The 22,537-nt window shown below is 42.3% G+C and overlaps 2 protein-coding genes across 2 annotated transcripts; both read left to right on the forward strand.

Annotated features, from left to right (window-relative positions):
• The first annotated feature begins 236 nt into the window (after positions 1 to 236).
• wdr6 (WD repeat domain 6) lies at positions 237 to 7,732 on the forward strand. The gene is made up of 6 exons (XM_034590943.1): positions 237 to 619; positions 1,152 to 1,289; positions 2,074 to 4,801; positions 5,618 to 5,695; positions 6,363 to 6,479; positions 6,745 to 7,732. Exons 1-6 carry the CDS (start codon positions 550 to 552, stop codon positions 7,718 to 7,720), a joined length of 4,107 nt encoding a protein of 1,368 aa, XP_034446834.1. The 5' UTR covers positions 237 to 549; the 3' UTR covers positions 7,721 to 7,732.
• Positions 7,733 to 10,523: 2,791 nt separating this feature from the next.
• On the forward strand, positions 10,524 to 21,317 carry LOC117765355 (solute carrier family 26 member 6-like). The gene is made up of 19 exons (XM_034591853.1): positions 10,524 to 10,636; positions 11,545 to 11,684; positions 11,872 to 11,982; positions 13,309 to 13,484; positions 13,783 to 13,947; positions 14,356 to 14,508; positions 14,630 to 14,712; positions 14,815 to 14,962; positions 15,044 to 15,157; positions 15,591 to 15,668; positions 15,990 to 16,085; positions 16,247 to 16,353; positions 16,546 to 16,615; positions 17,453 to 17,545; positions 18,586 to 18,696; positions 18,892 to 19,023; positions 19,481 to 19,535; positions 20,080 to 20,201; positions 21,176 to 21,317. Exons 1-19 carry the CDS (start codon positions 10,524 to 10,526, stop codon positions 21,197 to 21,199), a joined length of 2,091 nt encoding a protein of 696 aa, XP_034447744.1. The 3' UTR covers positions 21,200 to 21,317.
• Positions 21,318 to 22,537: the final 1,220 nt, after the last annotated feature.

Here is a 22,537-nt window from a genome sequence, read left to right on the forward strand (position 1 = left end):
ATCATCTGCAGGTCTTTTATTTCAGGTGGAATTTCAGGTTAGTTATAATAAATTCAGTGCCTGTGACGCTAAACTAATTCTTTTCCAGAAAACACCTAAACGCATCACATCCCAGCTGCAGTGGGTCACATGTATCGTGTCCTCCACTAAAAATACTGCTTTCCTTTTTTTAACCAATCAGCGACGAGAGAGCAGGCAGAGTAACCTGATTGGTGAAACGCGGCACGGAAGACAGCAATAACACATGGGTGCTGTGTGTGTGTGTGCAGGTTGTGCACCCTAAAACCTGTGTTTTTATATAGATAAGAAACATATATATAGAAAGTGTTTGAGGCGTTTAAACAGTAAAACGTGTAGCGACATTAATATTAACCCAGAGAAATCACTTTTATTTTTATTCAACAAATTGCTCCTGCTGCTCCTCCTGCTGCTCCTGCTGCTAACTGGAAGGCTACTGGTGACTGAACCCACCATTGGACCTGGACCTCATGTTGCCTGTTTGCTGTATTTCCCTCCACTGACAGTGACACTGATGCGTCAGTAAAAGTGATGGAGGCAGCAGCTCTGGTCGCTCCAGTCACAGCTGTGCAGTTCATTCAGGATCTATTTCTCCTCACAGGTTGGTTTCTAAACTTCTCACAATGGTTTTTCTATCTCATGTGTGATTTTATTTGATCTATTTAGGCTAATGTAGTTATATTTGTTTAGTACATTCAGTAGAGCTGTACTATGTATGGCTAATCACTACTGTACTGTACAACAGTGGGCTGTATACATTATATTAAGATAAACATTTACATATGTATTGATATTGACAATTATCATGGTTAATGTGACATTCATATTTGAAAGACTGTTTTTTGCTCCTGACTGAAGGTTCTGGTTTTACACTCTTCTTCTTCTTCTTCTTCTACGAGCAGAGAATGACACTTGATAAACACTAAAACATTTTACAAACCCGAGGTCAATCAACGATGTGTTCAATACCTCCTCACTGTGTTGACACAATGCACTTTATATTGACGCATATTAGACTTTTGTTATATTGTTATTGATGAGAATTACATTGAAATCATTAATCTATTGTTGAGATTGTTTTATTGCCCAGCCCCAGTACAACACTCATTTAGGTTGTTTGTTCTTCTCTGCAGGAGAGGGTCCAGTCCTGACGGTGTACAGTCTCGAGCCTCGTCCTAAAGCCTCTGCTTCACTGAGTGTGCTCCAACACTACAGAATCCATGGAGTCAGACCAAGACGTCAGGCCGCTGTCACAGCTCAGAAGAAACATGGTCAGCATGAGCAGATGTTGTTTAACACTTTCATTCTCAGATTCCTTATTGTTATGATGATTAGTTTTGAATTGACAGGCAGATTTGATGAAGTAAGACGGACAAGCCTTAGGGCAAGGAACCTTTTAACTACGTGGAGGTGATCAGCAGGATTTAAACAAATGCTTTTATTGTCATGCACAGTGTCCCAGTGGTACAAATAGTAACAAAACTCTCACACAAGTAGACACATTATAGTCTGATGAAGAAGTTAATATAAAAACAAACAATAAACAGTAGAAAACATTGTTTTTTAAACAGATATGCATTCATTTATATTGCACATAGTAACATTTCAACAAAAGTCCATAAAGGGAGAGCAGCTGTGTCCGTGCACGCCACAATATTCCCCTCTTCTTACCCTGACTCGAAATACGATAGACTAGGAGGAGTCAGACCCTGGGGAGAGGGCGACGGGTGAGCTGCTCATTTTGAGCTTCATAACCGCTCCTCAGAAACCTGTGGGTGACGTCACGGAGGCAACGGCCATCTCTATATTCTGTCTATGGTTGTACATGATTGTTTCAAAGTAATATATTGGATTTCAAAGTAAAGGTTTGGAAAGTAAAAAGTAAAATAAGTATATTTTTGCTGAAGTTTACATGAATGTCAGGTGATGGGAATATTATCTTTGGCTGTAATTGTCAGTAGATGGTTGGAAAAACTGCTTTTTGGAGTTGTTGTTGTTGTGTTTTTTTGTTCCTCTTATATATTCACAATATTCCTCTCCTCTGTCACTCCCCAGGACTCAGCTCCACCACAGGGCCTAACTTCTACGACCTGGCAGTGTTTGGGGGCAAGGCTGTGAGGCTGGTGAGGCTCCATGTGGGTCTGCAGGATGGGGACCAGTTCCACCTGGAGGTCTTGGGTCCCCTCATGGAGTTACAGGACTGGGCCCTGGATGTTCGCTGGCTTTCTGGAGACAAACACTCACTTCTCTGTGTGGCCTTAGCTCACAATAGTGCTCTTCTCCTGGATGTCAACACAGGCACTGCCCTGGTTCAGCGCTCCTGTCTGGAGGGATGTCTGCTGTACTCTGCCCTCCTTCTTGTACATGAATCTTGGGCAGATGTCGTCTTAGTAGGTGGGACTGTTTTCAACCAGCTGGTTGTCTGGAAGCCTGGTGGAGGAGATCGAGGAGGAGACAGTTATTCTAAATGCAAAGCTCCAGTGGAGAGACGTCTGCTTGGGCACAGTGGGGTCATCTTCAACATCTCCTACCTCCAGGAGAGGGGTTGGCTGGCTTCAGCCTCTGATGATCGCAGCGTAAGGGTGTGGGGTGTTGGGGTTTTAGGGGGCCCTGGGGGTAAATGTGGGGACCTGAATCCAGCTTGTTTACGAGTCCTGTATGGACACCAGGCTAGGGTGTTCTCCGTGCGTCTCTCCCCCGGGAAGGTGTTCAGTGCTGGGGAGGACGGGGCCTGTTTAGTCTGGGACTGGGCTGCAGGTGGGAAGGTGGTTCGGACGTTGAAGGGACACCGAGCAGGGGGCGTGCGTTCACTGGCAGTGAGTGAGGGGACAGAAGAAGAGAGATGGGTGGCTACAGGGGGGGCAGATGGAGGGGTGAGGTTGTGGAGGTTGCAGGGGACTGAGGAGAAGACAGAGGAAGCAGTGACAGACAAACTAACGGACCTGAAATTCCCGGGTCACAGTTTGCCTAAAGTGGTTTGTGTAGCAGGAGAAGAGGATGAAAATGAAAGTTGGAGCCAGAGTAAGATTGTGGCTTGCACTGACCAAGGAACTATTTATCAATACAGCAATGGGACGTGGGAGAATTTATGGCAAGGGACTCCTGACTTTCATTCTTACTGTGTGATGGAAACAGTCTGCATCAATGTTAAAGACTCCACAGCCAAAGTTAATTTGTGTGCTGTGGGAAACCTCAGTGGGTCCATTCAGGTCTTCCCCATCTCTCAACCTCACGTTGGGATCCTTCTCTCAGGTGGTTCAGGGAAGATCCACAGTCTCATTTGGAAAGAGGGAGGAGCAGGCATGTGTTTGCTGGCGTCAGGTGCTGAAGGACTCGTCTATCGCTGGTGTGTAGAGGTTAAATTAAATGATAACCAATCCTTAGCTCTCAATGCCAATCCTCTTCTTCCTTTCCTTCTTCCTCCCTGCGGCAAACGCTGGCTGTTGGCTGCATTGTGCCTGCACTCCAGGTCACAGGGGGCGCTCTGGGTTTGCGGGGACAGGAGAGGGTCCCTGCTTTTGTATCAAGAAGGAGGAGAAGTCGCACCAAAGAAAGGAGATGATGCACAGGCATATGAAGGGGAAGAGGAGGAAAACATAAGGGATGGAGTTGGAAAAAGCAGTATCATGGAGCAGAGAAAGAACAGTGAAGTGCACGAACTACAGCTGCAACCTTTAAGCTGCCTTTTCGGGGTGCACGGAAAACAGGGTGTAACATCAGTGTGTGAATACGGAGGACTCCTCTACAGCAGCGGCAGGGATGGCTGTGTGAGAGTTTTTAGAGTTCAACAAACATCACGAGAAAAACCTGAAGAAAACAGTAAAAATATCGCTGAAAAGACTGTAGGGAACCACGAGCAGCTTCAGCTGGAGGTTCTGCGAGTTCAGCGGGCCTGTAAAGGTATGGAGTGGCTGGAGAAAGTTATGATTCTCCAACCTGAAATTCCCGAGGAAGAGGAGGCCAGAGAGGAAGGTGAGAACCACTCTAAGACAGGAGGAGAAGATGTACAGGCAGAAAATGAGGCAAGAGAAGCCAGGTTTGTCATCGCTGGCTTCCACGCTGTCCACTTTGTGGTGTGGGACCCGGTGAGGCAGGAGAGGCTGTTTGCGGTGCCTTGTGGTGGGGGGCATCGCTCTTGGGTTCTCTGGCCGTCACACAAAAGGGTTTGGCCTGGATATGGAGCTCTGGTCTTCATCAAGCACGGGGCTGTCCTGGCTTCACATCCTCCCGGAGAGGAAGCGAGCTGGGCTGGTAGGACAGGAAGGACTGGAGGATGGGGCCTGAGAGAGGGCATCCACGGGAAGGGGGTCGGGTGTGTATGCAGGCTGGGGATGATAGAGGGAAGAGGCTGTGACTCTGTGATTCAAACGACTGCAAGTGTGACGGAAACTGAAAGAAAGGTGGTGGAGCGAGAGCGAGGGCATTGGGAGGTGTTGGTGACGGGAGGAGAGGACACCAGCTTAACCGTCCTCGCGGTACATCCCAACTCCGGCAACATCAAAGTCCTCTCAGTAATTACAGACCACATCTCGAGTGTGAGGACGGTGACGGCAATAAAGCATGCAGGGGGAGAGAGTGTTCACCAGTCACAGTCTCTCTCGACCTTGCTCTTCTCAGCCGGCGGCCGGGCTCAAATGCAGTGTTACCGGCTGTTGATTGGCTGGGACCAGCAGAGATTGATTCCTTCCTGTCAGGTGATCCAGGTGGCCAGTCACCGACTGGATGAACAGTGGGAGAGGAAGCGGAACCGACATAAGACGGTGAAAATGGATCCAGAAACAAGGCAAGTTCATGGTTGTAATGTTGGAGACGTTCACACAAAGTGACGAACATAAAGAAGCTTTAATGTCGCTTCACCACTATTATTGTCTGCACACGTGTGAAGAATCAAACCATCAAGGATTCAACAACCTCTAGCTTGTGTCTTTTCCTTTTTCCTGTTCTTTAGTCTCCATTTTCTTTATAGCTGCTTTCAGACATGCACTGAACTCCAGATACTTTTCTGAAATTTTCTGGATGATATGTATGTGAGTACGCAAATGTCCGAGTCAGTTGCTGTTTGTGATCGTGTCCGAATGAGCCTGTGTGAGAAAACAGCAGGATTCACTTTGAGCGAGTTTTGATGCATCGTTTTAATGACTGCTTCTGACACGTGATGGGCGCAAAACTGAAAAGCCACATATACGATAAATATATCTCAGGTTCAAAAAGAGGTGCAGTACACATATAATACACAGATGAAGATGTCAACTTGGAAAGAGCGATGATAAGGGGTCAACGCTGGTGTTGATGTGCTGTTAACACTGCTGTGCAAACACGTGATCTCTGCAGCAGAATTACAAAGTTACGTCCTACCTGAACACTGCAGAGATTTCTGTGTTGTTGTGAACACGTCTGACCCTGAGAATCTCCTGCTGCGTTGTTCTTGTGTGAAAGACCAACTCTGGAGATAGTCCAAAATCAATCGTGCAAACTTTCCGCAGAAAAAAGCTACACATTCTCCAAAATGTCTATAGATTACCTGTAAATGTATACCCTTCTCTGTTTCTGCAGCTATGGATCTACCTCTGTGCTACCAGTTGTGTCTGTGTGTTTTCAGGTACATGTCCATAGTGGTGGTGGATGAGAGAGCAGACTGTGTTCTTCTGGCTCTGGCCTGCAGTGACGGAGCTGTCAGGTTGGTCACAGCACAGCAGACACTGTTCTCCACAGCGGGAGAACAAAGAAAACACAGAGTCTCTCAAGCAGTTTTAAAGTGTTATTATGTTTATTTCGTTCACTGCAGCCAGGAATGTTTCAAGGGATTTTGGGGGCATCAGGCAAAACAAAACACACACAAGTACTAGTAAAGTAGTAAAGTTCAAGTGTAAACCCCCACCACCATTCGAGGCCAAACAAACCTCTACAATTATGAAGTTTAGGCAGAATGTATGTGGCCTCAGGGGGTTTCCGACTATGGTGTCGCTGCAGTCTCCTGTATAAAGCCGATCACAGAATTTAATGCGGTTCTTACTAAATAATTGTTGCTGTGAACGAATGTAATAGCATTGTCGGGGGGGGGCCCCCTGTTGGCTCAGGGGTCATGTCTGCTTTGCCTACCCTGTTTCAACGCCCCTGGCTACAGCATTGATGGTTGTAACTCAGTGTAAGACACAGTTGAAATGTGTTACTCAGTTTACTCGGCCTAAATGAGTTCATAAAACACAAATATTAAGAATGATGGGTTGTATCTCTCCTTTGAGATTTTGTCAATTTCGAGTAACCTTGTTGTATTAGTTATTTCATCGTCATATTACGCTGTCCAACCTGTGTCCTTCTCTAACCTCCATCACTGTCTTTTCCAGACTGTTCTCTGTCAATGAAGGTAAACATCGGATTGATTTGTTGTGGGAGACGTTTCACCACAAGCGCTGTGTGCTCAGTGTCGCCACCTGCAGCCTGGAGGACAGAAAAGGCAACAGGTGATCCATGTTTGATCTGCTCGAAGTGAATTCATTCATTCACCAACTTATTGGTTTTCTTCCTTTAAAAAAAAAAACAACTGATCCAAACCACGGATTGTTTTGAATATATGTTTTTATCATTTTTAAACACACAATTTTAGAAACGAGTAGTAACGGACTGAATACAGGGAAGCACTAACTCTACCTGTGTCGGGAACATGTGGTGAAAACCATCTCTAATGTACAGTAATGTTTAAATCTATGACACTGTGCCCTCTCTCAGGTACAAGCTGCTGTTCAGTGCTGCGACAGATGGCAAAATTGCAGTTTGGGATTTGACTGACGCTTCCTCCTCAAAAGATACTTCAATCGATGCTCCAACTCCACCGACCCCCTGCCTCGACATTCCTGCCCACCAGAGCGGCATCAACTCATTGGCTGTTTGTGCAGAGGAACTGGGACTAGAAGAGGGTGGTTGCCTGGTAACTGTTGCTAGTGGAGGGGATGATGGGCAGCTGACAGTGTCCACGATCAGGGTGCAGTACCCAGAAGACAGGCAGACTGGGGGCAGCAGAGGGTTTTCTCAGATTTCACAACCCGAGTTCCAACCCCGGAACCAGCTTCAGCTCCATCTCCACAGACACATGGACATCCCACTGGCCCACGCTGCCCCTATTACCGCGGTAAAGCTCCTGACCCCAGGCCTGGTGGTCTCTACCTCTTCAGATCAGAGGGTTTGCCTGTGGAGGGTATCCAGTACCGGTATCAGCCACAGAGAGACGCTGTGCTCCCATGTTGCAGACGCTGCAGGACTTTCTGTGTGGGAGGGGCAGATGATGGACAGTGAGGAAGGAGATGAAAACACAATATTTGAGGCTGAGGAGATTTCAGTTTGTGGAGAACGGATTGAGGCAGGATTAGAAACAGAGAGGAAGAGCACAGAGGCTGAGGAAGCTGGGAGGTTCAGGACCAGTGATGAGACAGGAGGCGAGACAGGGAATCAAACACACACCGACAGTGTGGTTAAGAGAGAGGGTGACGGGAAAGACTGTTGTGAGAGCAGGAAAAAGAGAGAGAAGACGGGATGGGTGCTGGTCTGTGGTCAGGGCCTCCAGCTGCTCCGAGTCCCAAACACAGACACATGGACAGAGGGAAGAATAAAAAGAGAGAAAAACAGAAAAATTAATCACACAGTTAAAGTGACTTTACAGGAAAAGTCAAAGTATGAGGAATCAGAAAATAACAGTGGTCCTGAATGAACACATTTTTTTGACGTTATTTAAAAATCATCCGTCAAATGATAAGATTGCAGCTGCATAAATGAAAAGAAATTAGGGAATAATACTCTATTGATTTTATTAAATTATTTTCATTCAGCTTTCGCAAAGCATCAGAAATGGATCATTCTAGATTCCAAAGACAGACAGGTACAGGGAGGAACATTATCAAAGCTGTATGAAGAGATATGAAACTGTTTTAATTTGTCATTAATTTCAGCGAACCTTAGAAAACTCCTCTGAAAATATGATGTGGGCAGCTTATCTGCCTGGAATCAGACTCGACTTCCTTTTGCACAGTGACTACCTGCAAAAAGCATCAAGGAAAAATACACTTTCATGCCTATTTCAAAGAATCATTTAAACCATCTCTGTTGTGTTGGAGCCGTCTTTGGCCTCTTTCAAGGAGAAGCACCGCTCTGCTCAGCGATGGCTGAAATGACTGCAGTTATTTTTTATACAGTTTGTTACATCTCAGCCAGGAAATGAAGCAGTTTTTACTTGAAAAGACTCTTGGGACTGTAGAAATGTTAAAGAACAAGGACAAACCAAAGGCTGCCTTCACCAAATGTCTCAATGCACCAAATTCCTCAAACAAATTGGGAGATTTGTGGTTTTTATATCTAAGCAAGAGTTTGAGCACCATCCCCTCCTAATACATACTCCTGATTTACATTTGAGCAAAGCATTTCATTCAGATGTATTTAGAGAGGAGCTGCTTTCCCGGAATTACGTCAATTAAATTGTAGTTGATAGTATATTGTACAAAAAAAGATACTGTATACAAATCATACCAAGTGATAGCATTTACCAACCTAGGAGATAGTATTTGCAGATGGGAGATTTTTTTTTTTCTTTTTCTCATGATGCTGGAAATGGTCAAATAAAAGGATGAGCTTGGTTTATAAGCCCTTGAAAAAGTTTTCAGTTATTCTTGGCTGAGTTATAATTTGGTTTCGATGAAGGTATGGGCTGAGCTTTGGTGCCCTCGCGTGTATAGAAATACCACCGTGTATTTATTTCCATTTCAGCAAGTATTTGCTTTTTATGTCACGCTGTCATTCATTCATTCAATTTCATTTTGTTAATAGTTTAGCTTTGTCTCATGTTTCCTTTGAGGAATGAGGAAAAGAGGGGTAGACTGAACAGTGAAGGAGGAGAGGGGAGGAGAAAAGATGGAGGGATCTGAGGAGGGAAAGGGCAAGAGGGAGGAAAACAATATATTTTACGAGAACATATTCTAAATGTTATGCAGGCAAGTTTTGCTGTAAGTGAAGTAATAGTTAAGCTTATCCAGAAGGCTCATTCTGAACTTGACTCAGAGGGAGAATTGGTCAAGGAGCACCTTGATGCTGCTAAGGATCTGTTGGGACCAAACACAGTAACATTCTTCCAAAGACTCAGTTTGCTTCAAAAAACATTTTTGATCGAATTACGGATAGGGCACAAGATATACAACATTTTAAACACAGCAAAAAATGTGCAGTTTTTCTCTCTGTGACGACAATCAAATCACAGACATAAAAAAATGTAACCTTTTTTTGTGTATGTTTACTGCCGAGTGTGATACCTGTAAGTATTTACCATTGTTGTGAGGCATGCATGCTGTGGCAATTGCAACTGAAAAGTAGCAACATTACATTTTCTCACGCTGACAGAACATGAGCCTGATATGACATCTGAACACGCTGATGGGTTTATACAACTCCTCCAGGTGTGTGGTGTCACCTTTCAGGACATGAACACTAAACAAAATTTATTGAACAAATTAGTTGTGTCAATAATTTGAAACCAGCTGAGCCAACAACTTACATACAATCGTTGAACTTAAAATTCCCTTGAGCCCCAACTTCATGTATTTGTGGAGGATTTTCCAGTTCTGCTTGCATCTCTGTTTGGAACTAGTGTGAGGAGTTATTTTTTTAAACTGACTCCAGCGACTTGGCCGTTCTAAAGACTGACAGACCCAAGTCTGGAAAGCAAGCTGAAAGTGGCATCATCATCTCGACCATCTGACATCAGACACCCGGCCAAAGAGAAGCAGCTCCAGTCATCACATTACAGAGGTTTGTGTGATATAAGTTCACTAATTTGAATCGTTATTGACCCTAGAAGGATGTTCTGAAAATTGAAATAGTCTTTGATAGTAAAACCACTGATGCTCTTTACTGTCACTTTATGTAAACTCAGCATTGGTGTCCATGTCAGGATCCTGTAGCAATAACAGTGATCTGACTGGACAGTAGTTGGGATGTTGACAGGTTGTAATCAGATAACCACGAAAAAACCTGATGGCAATTCTTCATTTCTTAAACCTAAAATAGATTGAATAGATTAAACAATGGATTTGGATGAAGTGTTCGTTACAAGTAATCAAAAGATTAACTTTTTTCAGATATGCAATAAACATTAATCTGACCAGAGGAAGCGTTATCATACAAACAGCTGAAAAGACACATTTTGGTTATTTCAAAGTAATGCAATGAAGAGAGTTAAAGACAGAATACTTGGCCAATTCATCGGTGCAAATATTAGTATTTTGTAAAATGGAAGTTCAGGGACTGTATTTTGATGGAAAACTGTACAGTATATTGGATTTTAGACCCAAGGACCACTGCACACACACAGGATTCGTTCTTCATAAAAGGAGATGTGCCGTTTTGGTGGAAGATTTTCATAACCTACGACTACGTTACCAACCTACATAACCAACTGTTTGTTGGCAAAGAACTAAGGATGATTTATGTTTATGTTACAGCTGGTGTTCGACATGGGAGAAAGATGGATGGCCTACAGCGTCCACAGGAAGATCCTGGATGAAGGGGCTGTGGATGATATGGCAGGAAAGTTTGAGTCAAAAACACAGACTCTGTCTGAGAAAGTCAAAAAGTCAATGAGGTAAAGCTCCTTACATCCAATTTACTGTGCATCTCAACTCTCTCTCTTTCTCTGTAATCATGTTGAATCATCATTTGTACTATTTAGATTGAAGTGGTTGCTCAGAGTGATCTTCGTTGTAAATATCATAAATAACAGTTTTCTCCTGTTTATGTCAGGGAGGCAGGTAATTTCATTTTTCTTTTGTGATTTAGGTCAGCGAGTGAACTCTGATGTATTTGCTTCTGTTTGTGGTTTTGGTTATACTCACCCTGATTCATCTTCTAACCTGATTGATACATGAATTAATTCTGTTTGGACTGCTAACAGATGTGCTACTGTGCGAACACAGATTAACTGGCTGATCGAAAGCACTCTCCTCACCCAGGCTGCACCTGAAATCCTGTCCATTAGTATCACAGACATAATCAACAAGGGACTGGGACACTCTTGGCAGAGTCCAACACCCACCGGACATGTGTTTGCCAAGCATATGGACACAGCTCTCATCTTGTTTATACTAGGACTGGATGGCCAGCAGTAACCCACACAGGGTCCCCTGGGGGACATGTTCATACACAAGTTATTCCACAGAACAAATGTAGACTGGATGGTCATATACCCCTATGACCCCTATGACCCCTATGACCCCTATGACCCCTTCAGCACTCCAACAAGGGTAAAAAGCTGGTCCTCTGTTCCAAGCCAGGACGACCCGAAATATTTAGTTGGAGAAATGCATAATTTACTCAAATGCTGACTTCAATGGTTTGAGCTTAACTGAAAACAAACTGACAAATCGAGAGGATAAACGATCGCTTAATTACTGTTTTGGTAGATAAAGAACATGAACAGACTATCAATCCATAACCCAAAGACATATTTTTCTCTTCTTTTGCTCCGTCTGTCACTCTGACATGAAAAATCAGGTGTTCTGCTCCCCGCCTGAAGAGCTTCCTGCTGCATAGCATTCCTCTCTTATCGTGGCTGCCTCGCTACCCCATCAGAGAATATGCCATTGGTGACCTGATCTCTGGAATCAATGTGGGGATCATGCAGCTACCGTTTGGTGAGGTTTAGAAGTTAGAGATACAGTGAGGAGGTGGAGGGATGGAAGAGACAAAGGAAGCAATGTTGTGCTCTGCAGAGTTTGCATTGCTGTATGTCCCCACTACATTACTCTATTATACAATACCTTCTGAATTGTAACTCTTCCCTGGAATGTAATACATATGTATTCTGTGTTTTCCCTGTAGGTATGGCCTTTGCCTTGCTGGCATCTGTTCCTCCAATCTTTGGCCTTTACTCGTGCTTCTACCCCGTCCTTATTTACTTTATCTTTGGCACATCCAAGCACCTCTCAATAGGTTTGTATTGCTGCATCTGCACAAGTGGGAATACATTTAGTGTCAAACGTGCTGATAAAACAACATAGAGCAGGCTTAATAACTGAAATAATATTTTTTGGGGCCTTTCTACAAGGTAATGGTATGGTAAACATATATTTATATTCTTCACCTAAAGCTCAAGACATTTAGGATGTTATGTTTTCTGGTTCCTTTTAAGGTTATTCAATTTGTTCTCAGAGAACCTTCATATTGATGTATGGAATGCATTAGTAATTCTTTTGTACTGCCCTAGAGACATAGGCAAGAATCAAAGGCATTGTTCTAAGCTTACTACCTTCCTTCCTCTCCAATACAACTTTCTTGGTCATTCTGGAAAGACTTTCTCATGGAGGCTGAGCAGTAAGATTCTCCAATAATTTGAGCACACCCTCCTGGCCCCTTTTTTTCAAAATTGGGAACGGTCTGCCACTCTACATGACCAAGCAAAGCAAGCCCATAAGGATTCCCTCACCACTGGTGTCCACCAGCAGGTACTTGGGTTGCTGCCTCAATCAGCACTAATGACCTTGTGAGCATGACACATGCTTATACAAACACAATCCTGGGTACTCTGTGCTGCTGTTCAGTACATAGTCACACACAACATAACACAACACATCCATACCCCTCTTCTCTCAGAGGAAAATTCAAAAATAGCTGGGTATTTGTGAGTATCCTCACTCTCGCCTGATGCTTATTGTTGTATACTCACTCTATTATTTGGTACTACAACTAATAATGAGTAAACGTGAGACCAGGGAGAATTGCTCGTGAGCATGTATTAAGTTTTCACTCAGGACGGAGGATTACAACAATGTATACAAGTAACACAAGGGGGGCTGGACGGTATCTCAAAAGGGACAAACTTAGGCTGTCAATACACAACACCTATCACTCTGGGCAACTCTGGAAAAAGAGAGAGTTCAGCCCTATGGGAGTTTGGTTCTTTGCATAGAGGTGAGGCCAGCTATGTATAGCTAATATTGCAGACATCACTCACTGCCAGAGAGGTTACATTCCACATTCCAAGAACTAGGATGTGTCCCCCTTTGCCAAGCCTGCACAGCACAGCACCCAACCCCAATGCTTATCCCATGGGCAGTGGGGCCATATGATGGCAGCTCCATGTTGATCATTCGAGTTGAGCCTGAATAGGCCCAGGTCTAGCTCCAGGAAGGCGCCCCATTTTCCCTATTCTGGATTAGGTCCCACAGCACTCACATGCATGATTCACCATTGTTAGTCGCGGGGGTCAAGGGAAATGTCTCTTAAAATATTAATTATGTCTCTGTCTTCCTTCCTCAGGAGCATATGCAGTGGTGGGTGTGATGATAGGAGGAGTGGCAGATCGACTAATCCTAAACTCAGACTTTATGATATGGGACAATGTGACCAACTCCAGTATAGTTGACACCATGTCTCGGGATGCAGCGAGGATCCAGGTGGCTGCAGCTGTCACCTTCCTATCTGGAGTATTTCAGGTAAATATTAGACACTAAGTTATATTCAGTAATTTACGGCAATCTGGTCTGTAGTTGTTGAGATACCTTGTTTATTTAGACAGTTTATGTGTTTAAAAGCATGAGGGGGAGCATGCTATAATTTCTGATCTTTTATTTCCCTATGAGTCTTTAGGTTCTCAGGCTAAAAGGTCACTGGCTCACTAGTGACAGTGAAAAGTAAGAAACTCAGGTGTCAAATATAAATTTGACTTTTTTAGGTGTTCAGCTTCATGTAAACAGCTACTGTGTTTCAATCTCTGTTGCGTATGTGCTTTAGATTTTGCTCGGTCTGGCCCAGTTTGGTTTCCTGGTGACGTACCTGTCTGAGCCTCTGGTCCGAGGTTACACTACTGGAACTGCTTTTCACATCATTGTTTCCCAGCTCAAATACACCTTTGGCATCAACCACGTGAGACACAGTGGACCACTGTCATTGATATATGTAAGAAAGATGCAACCACAGACATTAACATGTTGCAAATTATGACTGTAAGAGTAAGATACACACTTGGAAAAACGTCTCATCATATACGATTTTCCATGCCGTGTTAGTTAATTTACTTCAATGCTATTCCAAAGCATTTTCGATCATTTGGATATTAACAATTGTCCAAGTCCTTTGAGATTTCTACATGTAAGAGAAGAGTAATGTAACTGCTAAGGAAATTGTTTCTAGCGTACTGAAAATTATAATACTTTTTGTGTTTGCTTTATCAAAAACTTCTTGTTCCCCCTGAATGAAAGGCACACAGAGGGGGTATGAATTTGTTGTCAAGTTTTTCTCTGTCATTCCTCCTCCATTACAAGTAGTGGCAAGTAGCCAATGATTCTGCTCTTTCTCTCTCTCCAGACGTTAGTAGAGGTGTCTTATCTCATTCTACAAACAAACATTGGTACTTTGGTGGTTAGTATTGTCACCATTGTCTGCCTTGTCGTCGCTAAGGAGCTCAATGCATGCTTGAGTAAAAAACTACCTGTTCCTATACCTGTGGAGCTGCTCGCTGTGAGTATCCAGGGATAAGTACACGCCCTAATAATTAACTTCAAGGATATTTAGTTCCTTACACAGATACACACGCACACACACACACACACACTCATGTATCTCTTATTTGCCTCTCCAGGTGATTATTGGTACAGTCGTCTCCTGGCAAGTGAACTTGGAGGAGAAATATGGAGTGGATGTGGTGGGACTCATTCCCTCAGGGTGAGAAATATAACATAAAACAACCGACAGCAAATATACAGGAATCCGTGTGTTTGTGAAACAAGAAATATTTGCATTGGACAATCTATTCTTTCATACCAGTCTCCGGGCACCGGTTTTCCCAGACGTCTCTCTGTTTGGTCAGGTGATAGGGGACGCCTTTGCTGTGTCTGTGGTTGGCTACGGCATGGTCATCTCAATAGCACAAATTTTCGCCCTGAAATATGGATACAAGGTGGACAGCAACCAGGTAGGGAGATGAAAGATGGATACAGTGATGAACTGTAAAATTAGTGCACTGTACATAAATATTGTATTTTTCGTGGTGTAGGAACTAATCGCCCTGGGTCTGAGTAACTCTTTCGGAGGAATTTTCCAGTGTTTGTCCGTCAGCTGCTCCATGTCTCGAACTGCGATTCAGGAAAGCACAGGAGGGAAAACTCAGGTTGGTGCGAATCGTTTTTCTGTTGAAAAAGCCTTTCGCAAGATTGCAGAGATGTACTCTTACCTTTCTGAGGAGGGAGGTAAAAATACAGGTACAGAGAGATGAGAAGAGAGTCACTGTGTAAAAATGTGTAGGTCTGCTTTGAGAGCCCCCCCCTGCTGAGTGCCACAAACCTGGAGCATCACAAAGATCATCCGGAGTGGAGACTGGTCATAATTAGCATTACTCAGAAGAGTGTCATCATTGAAAAAACAACTTGATTGATTGATTATTGCTCACGTCGTAGAATTCCTCCAATAGGAGAGGAGACGAGAGACTTTAATAATGGTTCCCTGATTTGTCTTATAATCATGTACCAGTTCATACTTTACCTCACTCTGACAAATCTCTCTCATGATTTTGATTCATTGTTCCTCTTTTCTCTTCATCACAGGTTGCTGGAGCACTATCAGCAATAGTTTCCCTTTTTATCGTGCTTTGGATTGGGGCTCTCTTTAAAGATCTGCCTAAGGTACGTTTATATTGTGTGTGTGTGTGTGTGTGTGTGTGTGTGTGTGTGTGTGTGTGTGTGTGTGTGTGTGTGTGTGTGTGTGTGTGTGTGTGTGTGTGTGTGTGTGTGTGTGTGTGTGTGTGTGTGTGTGTGTGTGTGTGTGTGTGTGTGTGCGCACAATCATAAGGTCACATACTATAAGAACCATAAAAGTACACAAAACTACTAGGAACTACATGCAAGGTTTATTTCAGAAACTAACTAACTAACTAACTTTCCATCATGTTACAGGAATCCACACTGGAGTTCTCCTTATGAACTGTTTTCTGTTTGACTTTGTAGGCAGTGCTGGCTGCCATCATCTATGTCACCCTCCAAAACGTGTTGAAGCAATTCCTGGACATCCCTGTACTGTGGAGAAAAAACAAATTAGATGCAGTGAGTGTTCCTCAAAGTAAACAGCGACATGGATGATGTTTTGAAAAGATATTCAGTATTAAAGAACATTTTGGTATCTAGTTGCATTTTATCTCCACTACGTTAACGACTCGATGTAGTTCTGCTATATTACTCATCCCTCTCTCCCTGTTTTCCCCCAGGTAATCTGGGTGGCCACCTTCATCTTCACCTTGTTGTTGAACCCTGACCTGGGACTAGCTGCTTCCATCGGCTTCTCCATGCTCACCGTCATCTTCAGGACACAGATGTAGGAACACACAGCGCCCCCCCCCCCCCACTATGAAACACTATCAATGACAACATTCAGACCACGTGTCTCACTGAACGTTCATCTATCAAACACCACACCCAACAATTAACTAACCTTCACTTTTTAGACCACACCAAAACACAAAGTGTTTAATCAAAGTAACAGGTCTTTGTTTTGTGTGTTTTCCAGACCTAAGTATTCCCTGCTGGGGCAGGTCCCAGGCACTGACATTTACAGGCCACTGGAGGAGTACAGTCAGGTATGACACAAGGTCTTTACCTCATTTACTTCTCATGGCCAGAATGTACAGAGAACATTTGAATTATGAATTCAGAGTTACTTGTAACAGTTAGTAACATCTGTGGGCTGTTTGAGGTGAGCAACTTCTGCCTCAGTTTCAGAGGCAAGAGTTCTGTACCACTCTGTCTACTCACACCGCTCTGCGCTCTGCTCCTCAGCCAAAGCTTGACCTCACTCCACGTGTGTGTGTTGGCATGAAGCCAAATTTAGTCTTAAAAGCTAAATAAGTTGTTTTCAGTAAATTTCTAAAATAGACAAGAGAAGCAAAGTAAAACTTCACTGTCTAATGTTACTATTGGTCAGCAGCTTCTGAGTTTTAAATGGGAAATTACTTTATTTTGTAATAACACACCCGGGATACATCATTGTATTCAAATAAGAAATATATTAGAAGTACAATACATTGTTGAACAATTAATAAGACGATACAACAGCAATGGGTCATTTCTATCCAATCTGTAGTTAAGAAAACTACATCTCTGTAACTACAACTCCCATTTAGCCCAATTCAAAGGTAAAAGTGATTTGTAAGCACTTTGCTCTATACATGAATAACTATCACATATAACCTCAGCATGTTAAGTTTTATTGTGCTTTGAACAGGTTAGCGTTAGGATTTTAGCATTTAGGTCATGGCTGTAGACAAGCCTGAATATAGCATTATGCCAAGCTGCGTGGACGAGTGCTACTTTCCTCTCAGTTCATTTCACTTTGTATGTTGTGTTAACATGAACATCTGTTGGTGGAATTGAATTTGCTTGTTGAATTTATTATCTCCTTAACTTAATGATTTCAGGTGAGGCAGGTGCCAGGGATTTTGATCTTCCGTTCCTCTGCTACACTCTACTTTGCTAATGCTGAGATGTATCAAGATGCCCTGGGAAAGAAGGTGAGTTCACGCACACACACACACACACACACACACACACACACACACACACACACACACACACACACACACACACACACACACACACACGGACAGTTCCTCCTCACAATTTCCATCCAATTAATTCCTCTCTTACAAACATAATTTCTGATACTAATTAATGACCACATTTTTCCACAATTCACTCATTATGACCATAACGGACGTTGTTATGCAATTTCCAGGCAGATATTTCATTCATGAAACAAAACCCCGGAAAATAAATGATGAAAACCAGATCACCTGTCGATGACTTATGATGACAATTTTCCTGGAATTTCCATTTCTTTGTAGCTCTGTTTTCATACTTAGTATGAAAAGTAGTTTAAGGGAATAACGACTTGTAAGTGAAGATTAGGTTTGAGTCACGTATGTAAATAGCATTGGCTGTGATGAGGGAAGTTGAAGAGGGAGGGGCGGGGGCCAGTACGGATTTTTAATCAAGAATTGAGTGATTTCTTTTTTATGTCTTGCTAAAGAGGTACTTATCAAGCCAGATGCCAAAATGTCAGGTGGTTGAGCACATGCTCCTGCCTGCTGGTGGTTATACAAGCCTGACATCACTTGCTCAGTTGAAGGGATTAAGTCATTATAACTTTGTGTGTTGAGTGTGACTCTACAGTATTAACTTCAGTAATAAACTTCCTCTGAATAAACTTTGCTGTTTACCCTCACATGATCTAATACATCAGGGATTCATATAACTGTTTACATGTTCTCTCCTCTCGCCTCAACAAATGTTGTAATACAGAATAACTGAGACTAACCTCAAAAATGTATCATGACTCCTGTTTCTCACACGAAGCCATTTTTTAAAATTTATAACTGTTTGCTCGTTCCTCCAAATCATATGTTTGCATGAATGCAGACATTAACACCTGTTAGTTAGTATTAGCCCTCATCTTGACCAACCAGAAAGTTATTTGTTACTCCAAGAGATAAAATATTAAAAGTTGCCTGATGTGAACTTTGTCCTGATTGTCCTTTGCTGTTTCTATTAGTCTGACATTGATATTGCCAAGATCCTGTCAGCAAGGAAGAAACTCAAGGCCAAAAGGAAAAGGATTGAGAAGGAAAATGCCAAGAGAGCCAAGAAGAACGGAGTAAACATGGTGAGAAAGACTAGATGTAGTTCATTAATTAAAATGCATGTTTATATTTCTTTTACATTAGAAGATTGGACCCAACTCCCAGTGCAACTGTCTTTTTACACAAATGTGTTAACTCCTGGTCCTAGAAAGACCTTCATTGTCTAAATGTTGCCTCTCACGTGAGTCATGTGTTGTGTCATGTCTCCTCCTGTTCAGGGGCCAGAGCACAAGGACATTGCTGTCATTAAATTGGATGTTAAGCCTGAGCCGTCATACCCACAAGCCATCGTTCTTGACCTCAGCCCCGTCAACTTCCTGGATACTGTGGGAATCAAGGCGCTACAAAACGTAAGAACATGGAAAGAAAGACCAATAATCAGTTTAGTCACTTTGACACGTTAACAATTAACTTTTTTGTATGTATTCCATCATTTGTCTTATAAACAAACATTTGTATTTATCTATTATTCAGACAAAAATGTATAGGTTAATATAAGAAAATTCAGCATTTTCTATCTTAATTTGATCCAAACACTGCATTTAAAGAAATGTTTGGAACAAAAAGGTAGACAGTTTACAGCATTAGAAAATTTACTGATTCAAGAGTTTAAGGTCTTATCTGATTGTCATCACTGTATAAACGTTTAACCATTTTTTTAACATGGTTTTTCTCTTGCAACTACAAATGATACTTCATTTATCCCTATGTCCCTCTCCTTATCATTTAGCTCCTGTGCCTTTCAGATACAATACATTTAATCATCAGACTAGTTAAAGGAACCTTTTCTCTGTGTTTTTGCTACAGATCCAAAGAGACTATGGAGAAATTGGTATCGAGGTGGTTCTTGCTGGCTGCCAAAGTAAGTCCATCTAGATTTAGGCAAGTGACTGGGGTTAAGGTTAGGGTAAGTCTCCAGGAAATCAATGTAAATCAATATAATCCTCTGAAGTCACAGAGACACAACTATAAATCAGCACTCAACAAAACTTGAGATATCTGATATTGTTACTTCATTGTTCCACAGGATCTTTGTTGTTGTTGTTGTTGTTGTTGTTGTTGTTGTTGTTACACGGGATCAAAGCACAAAGCACGTCTCTTTCAGAAAGTAGAATCCATGTCCACCAATTACATGTGGAGGATCCTGTCACACAACACAACAGTCTTCCCCTTTATGAAGAACCATTGTGTTGCTCTGCAGTAATGGCAAAGCATTTACCCCCCCCCCCCCCCATGTGCACCCATGTGCAAATGTCCTTTGATGCTATTTGCACCTTTAATTTGGTTTTATCATTCCATCTTCATATGCTGACATGCCCATTGTCTCTTTCTATCATCCCACCACTTTTCATACACAACTCTATCTTTGTTCTTTCATTATTCTCTCTCTTTCTGTCTCTTTCCAGCTGGTGTGGTGGACAACCTGCAGACTGGAGGTTTCTTCAATGACAAAATGACAAAGTCCAGTCTGTTCTCCACCATCCATGATGCTGTTTTGTTCTGTCAGTCGGCCAGAATGAAAGATGAGGTGATGGACTGTACGAGCATCAAACATACACAGAGACACACGTCGAACATCACAGTGCAGTTTGATGGAAAACAGAGAAACAACGTTTGTGGAGTGATTTTTTTCCACTCCACTTAGAAAAACAGCATAAATACTGAAGTGGACCTGAGTGACGTGAGCTTATATCATGGAAAATGTATCCTCCAGAGGCTGAATCATTTTTTAAAACCTTGTTGTATTAAGAAACAAAACTCAGCACCATGCACATTTTGCAAATTGTTTAGTGGCTATAGAACTAGGACTATTTCGTAAAATATGCTCATTATGTTTTTTGCTAATTGTAAGATTCGAAGATTTATACTGCTCCGGTATCTGTCTATTAAATATGCAACAGCGCCATCAAGGGGTGGCCAAGGGTGGTCAGGGTATTAAAGGCCACTTTATATGTGATATTTTACAGCTTGTTAGCTACCATTCATCTAAATCAATGATGGATATTTTTCACACTAAATAATGTGAAAGTAAATAACGCAAGCACAGTTTCCCTCAATGCGTAACAGAGACCAAGTGACAGTTAAGACGGTTTAGAGTGCAATCTCTCTGTCTGCTGAGATGTGCATAACCCTCGTGGGAATGAACAGACTTTATGGGTGTTTTCACACAGGATTTCCTCCCAGTGCTGCCAATGGAGATAATGAGGCAAAGAGCTTTTCTAGAATGAAGCAATGGCAGAAAACACAAAGTTAGAGATCTTTAGTTAATATGAGTGTGTAAAAGATTTGAGTTCATTGTGAAATTGTGGCGGTGTTTCCAAATATGGTGGTATATGGTCAGACACGTTTTTAGGTATCTGTTCTGCTCCTCCACATTAAACTCTCCTGACATGTCTTTTAAAACTGGGATGTTATTTCTCTTTCTCCGTCTCTCTCCCACTTTTCGTCTTTCTTCTTTTGTCTGTTTCTTCAACATCTTTTTCTTGATCTTATTCTTCACAGGAGACCATGGAGACAGTGTTCTGATTCCTGAGAGGAAAGATGGAGGACATCTGATGACAGACACTGATTTTATCCCCTGAGCTTCAGCTAACTGGGATTCTGTCTGTCACAAGCACAGACACACAAATCTACAGATACACACACATCACATGGTCAAAGCAGTAACACATTAATGTTCCATGCTTGACAAGGATACAAATCAAAGCAGCAATATACACACACACACACACACACACACACACACACACACACACACACACACACACACACACACACACACACACACACACACACACACAGTCATGCAGTAAACAACACACACATACACACCTGTGATGTTTTTTTTTACAATTAAGTTATTACATTACTTTGACATTTAACTAGTAATATTCACCCATTATATTTGTGTATTAATCATTTATTTATGAAAATATGAAATTAGAAATCCAATATATATGTACTTACATTAAAAAATAAATATAATATTGCCTGATGTAATTCCGTAGTTCATTTCCTGTCTGAATACAGATTGTTTGGATGTGAAGCGTCTTCCAAGGAAGACATTTAGATTTGGTGATGCAACCACAGGAAATCTCTGAAATACCTCTGAAAAGATCTGGACTTATGAAAATGTTGCTTTAAATCTGGATGTAATGTTTTCTCCTCTCCACTCTCACTGTGACACGTTGTTTCATTCACACTCAGACTCCAGTCTGCAACTCACTCATCTGCACATGTGTTCGGTGGTGCTGTTTACATACGGAGCTGATCTATGAGAGATTTCAGTTCCTCTGCCAGATGAAGCTCATTACAAGGATCCAAGCTCAGATAATGCAACATAATGAAGTTATCACGTTATGTAGAACTGCAACATGCATCCTTCAGTTGATCTCCATTCATCAGACGCCTCTGTGGCAACTTTCAGTTCTGGAAATTGGGAACTAGGGTTAGGGTTCATGTCCAGTGCTCCACCCCAATGATCTACAGCCACAACAATCCTCTGTTAAGTAAAACCAGATATAATGAGTCACTGTTAGTTTGAACTGGAACTCTCATAATGAGTTGCTACAAAACAGTCACACATTAGTAATGACTTGGATTAAAAGTCTGTTTAAGTAATTTGTCACAAAATGATCCTCCCATTGTCCATGAATTCACTCAAACTACAGACTCCAGTAAATTCACCAAATATATGACAGACAGTTTGACAGTTTGCTCACACATGACCTGCATATGGCCACAATATGTGTCTTTACAAATGTGTTGTACCTGTTACTGTGTAACCACCACATCCTGTAGTACACTATACATCACTGCATCAAGGTGAGAAGTTCAAACCACTAGAGGTCAGTAACAATAAGA

This window comes from Hippoglossus hippoglossus, chromosome 7 (assembly GCF_009819705.1).
Source record: "Hippoglossus hippoglossus isolate fHipHip1 chromosome 7, fHipHip1.pri, whole genome shotgun sequence".
In the NCBI taxonomy this organism is placed as follows: Eukaryota; Metazoa; Chordata; class Actinopteri; order Pleuronectiformes; family Pleuronectidae; genus Hippoglossus; species Hippoglossus hippoglossus.